The 2,986-nt window shown below is 45.9% G+C and overlaps 1 protein-coding gene across 1 annotated transcript in view; it reads left to right on the forward strand.

Moving 5' to 3' along the window:
• LOC122552448 (G-protein coupled receptor 54-like) overlaps positions 1 to 2,731 on the forward strand; it is a 35,039-nt gene extending 32,308 nt beyond the window's left edge. The window contains exon 5 of the mRNA XM_043695179.1: positions 1,240 to 2,731. Coding sequence (XP_043551114.1) covers positions 1,240 to 1,599 — 360 coding nt within the window. The 3' untranslated portion in view covers positions 1,600 to 2,731. The remainder of the gene's footprint in view (positions 1 to 1,239) is intronic.
• The last annotated feature ends 255 nt before the right edge of the window (positions 2,732 to 2,986 follow it).

Below are 2,986 nucleotides of genomic sequence, written 5' to 3' on the forward strand. Positions count from 1 at the left end.
ATCGGGAGAAGAGGAGAGAGAGAGAGACAAAGGGTGAGTAGAGAGTGTGAGTGTGTGAATAGTGGGGGGAGAGGAAGAATGACTGGGGGTGACAGGGAGAGACTTGGGGGAAGAGGGTGACAGACATTTTCGATAAAGTATTTGGAGAACATTTGAATGGGACTAAGAGTGGTGCCGACAGCATGGGGTTCGATCCTGTTATGGCTGAGGGTGAATTCAAGTCCCACCTCACTGGCTCACCCGTCGTGATGGTCACAGCACTGTGGGTTAGACCGACCTCAGCGAGGGAACTCAAGGAGAGGAAAAGTGGGAGGTGTCGAGATTTGCCGAGGTGGACATTCTCCTTTTAGTATTTGAAGAGGCTGATCCTGAACGTTTGGTCACAGCTCAGTCCCACCCTTCTGGCCTTCAGCTGCCTATCGCAGGTGGGGGGAGTGGGTCAGCTGGAGTGGTACCCCCCCCTTCCTAGTGAGCCTGGCTCTGCCTCATGGCCAAGATGCCCATTAAAGGATACGGGCAGCGACTGGGGAGGGGCTCTGTGGCACCAGGACCCACCTACCCCTTTTCCCGCTTGTAGAAAGGGAGTGGGCAGGGGTCCATCAGCTTGGAACCAGTCAACTATAAAAGGGAGGGCCCCACAGGGTGCATTGTCACAACCAGAATTAACACTTTAACACTTGGATACATTTTCCTTTCTAAGATTCTGTGGAACTTTTGATTGTTTCGTTATGGTGCCCACCAGCAGTTGTATCAACATTTATTCCTTTTGGAAGAGATTAGAAAGGAACTTACTGAGCATTGTTACGTAGGGGGCTGAGATCTGTAATGGTGCAATCTGAGTAACTGCATCGTCAAGAAAAGATTTCATGTCTAGTTTCATATTTCACCATCTGCCGTGGATCCATTCAATGAAATGGGTGGCACAGTGGTTAGCACCACTGCCTCACAACGCCAGGGACCTGGGTTCGATTCTACCCTCGGAGTGACTCATCGGGTGGAGTTTGCACATTTCTCCCCGTGTCTGCATGAGTGTCCTCCCACAGTCCAAAGATGTGCAGGTTAGGGTGGATTGGCCATGAGGGATGGGGTGGGACTTTGGAGGGTTAGTGTGGGCCGAATAGCCTGCTTCCACGCTGTAGGGATTCGACGAAAGTAGGACCAGAACAACAGATGTTTGGATGAGGTTGCATTGCTATTCGTGAAAGTGCTGTCTGTTAATTCCCATGTGCTCTCTTGCAGCAAGTCCCCCACTTATCGGAGAGGTCGGTCGCTATGAGGACCAAGGTGACCAAGATGGTGGTGGTGATTGTCTTGCTGTTTACCATCTGTTGGGGCCCCATCCAACTCTTCATCCTCTTCCAGGGCTTTTACATCAACTTCCAGGCCACCTATGAGACCTACAAAATCAAAACTTGGGCCAACTGCATGTCATACGCTAACTCTTTGATCAACCCTATCGTCTATGCCTTCATGGGCGAGAGTTTCAGAAAGTCCTTCAAGAAAGCTTTCCCCTTTATGTTCAGGAAACGAGTAAGAGACAGCAGTATTGCCAATGGCTCCAGGAATGCAGAAATGAAGTTTGTCACAGAGGAGTCTTAAGGTCTTGGAAGATGACAATTGACTTTGATTATCGATAAATCAGTTATCGTTAACCGAATGGCAAATGGAAATTCTTCGTCATTGACTCGTAATGCTTGGAATTAGGTGAGCCATATAATGACATTTGCCAAGATTCTAGATAAAGACCTTGTGAATGCTTTCCATGTGTTGGAGAGTTCACAATTCAGCCCAACAGCTCGGTGTAGACTCGATTGGCTGAAGGGCCTCATCTCCACTGTATGATTCTAAGTCCATTCCCTCCATGACGCATCTAACATACTGACCACCCAACCCCCCCCCCCCCCATCTTGGAGTTTAACTATTCCAATGATCCATCGCAGCTCTATTGGAGCTATCCAACTCAACTGATCTCTTGACATCAACCCAACCCAACCCAACTCAGAGTCAAGGACAAACTTCCAGTCTTCGAGTGAGGCTTATTGTTGTCAAATAGTACATACGTTGGGTCAACTCGGGGATGAATACCCTCCAGATATTCATAACACTTCGTCAGATAGATTAGTTTAGATTAGATTCCCTACAGTTTGGAAACAGGCCCTTTGGTCCAACAAATCCACACCGACCCTCCGAAGAGTAACCCACCCAGACCCATAGGACCGGAGCTAACACAGGAGCCACATTCCAAACTGCAAAACTCTAGATTAGCCACGCGATTAATGGATGGGAGGAAGATGGTAAAAGTTGCTAACAGGCTCTTGGTTATGTAGGGGGCAAGAGAGTTGAGCATCATTGACTCGTGCCTGAACAGACAAATGCTGGGAGGTGACTCCCCATCAGAAAAGAGGTTGCAGTGTAACGTGGAGGATTTGCATTAACATTTGGTACCCTCTGCACTTTCAATGTCAGTTAATTTTTACTTTTGACAGTGTAGCTTCTTGTTGTAATTTAGAAATATCCAAGTCATTTTATGCACAATAAAGGATCACAAGCAGCTGTGGAAATGCATGATAAAAAGAGATGTGTTTTCAGTGACGTCTGCAATATAGCTTTTGTTCAGGACACAGGCAAGAGTGCTTCAATTGTTTTTCAAAAAGCTTGGGGTCTTGTTTTAACAACTGTTATGGACCAGACCAAACCCCCTCAAAATATATCAAGAAGGTAGCCTAGACCCAAATTTTCTCTTATTTTTAAGGGAAATGTAAGGTGTTGCGTTCCAGATGTAATTCGACTGGTCAAACTACTCAACATTAAGCAAATCACAATTTATTCAAACACTGCAGTTAAATTACAACAGAAGAAAGAAGAAATTGGAATAACTTTATTGGAAAAGCTAACAGAATAATAGATATTGTAACTATTATTAATTAACTGTTCCAATATGGTAACATCCCATAAACACACTCTTGGCAAACAGCACATTCAGAAA

The sequence above is a fragment of the Chiloscyllium plagiosum genome, chromosome 8, assembly GCF_004010195.1.
Source record: "Chiloscyllium plagiosum isolate BGI_BamShark_2017 chromosome 8, ASM401019v2, whole genome shotgun sequence".
NCBI lineage: Eukaryota > Metazoa > Chordata > Chondrichthyes > Orectolobiformes > Hemiscylliidae > Chiloscyllium > Chiloscyllium plagiosum.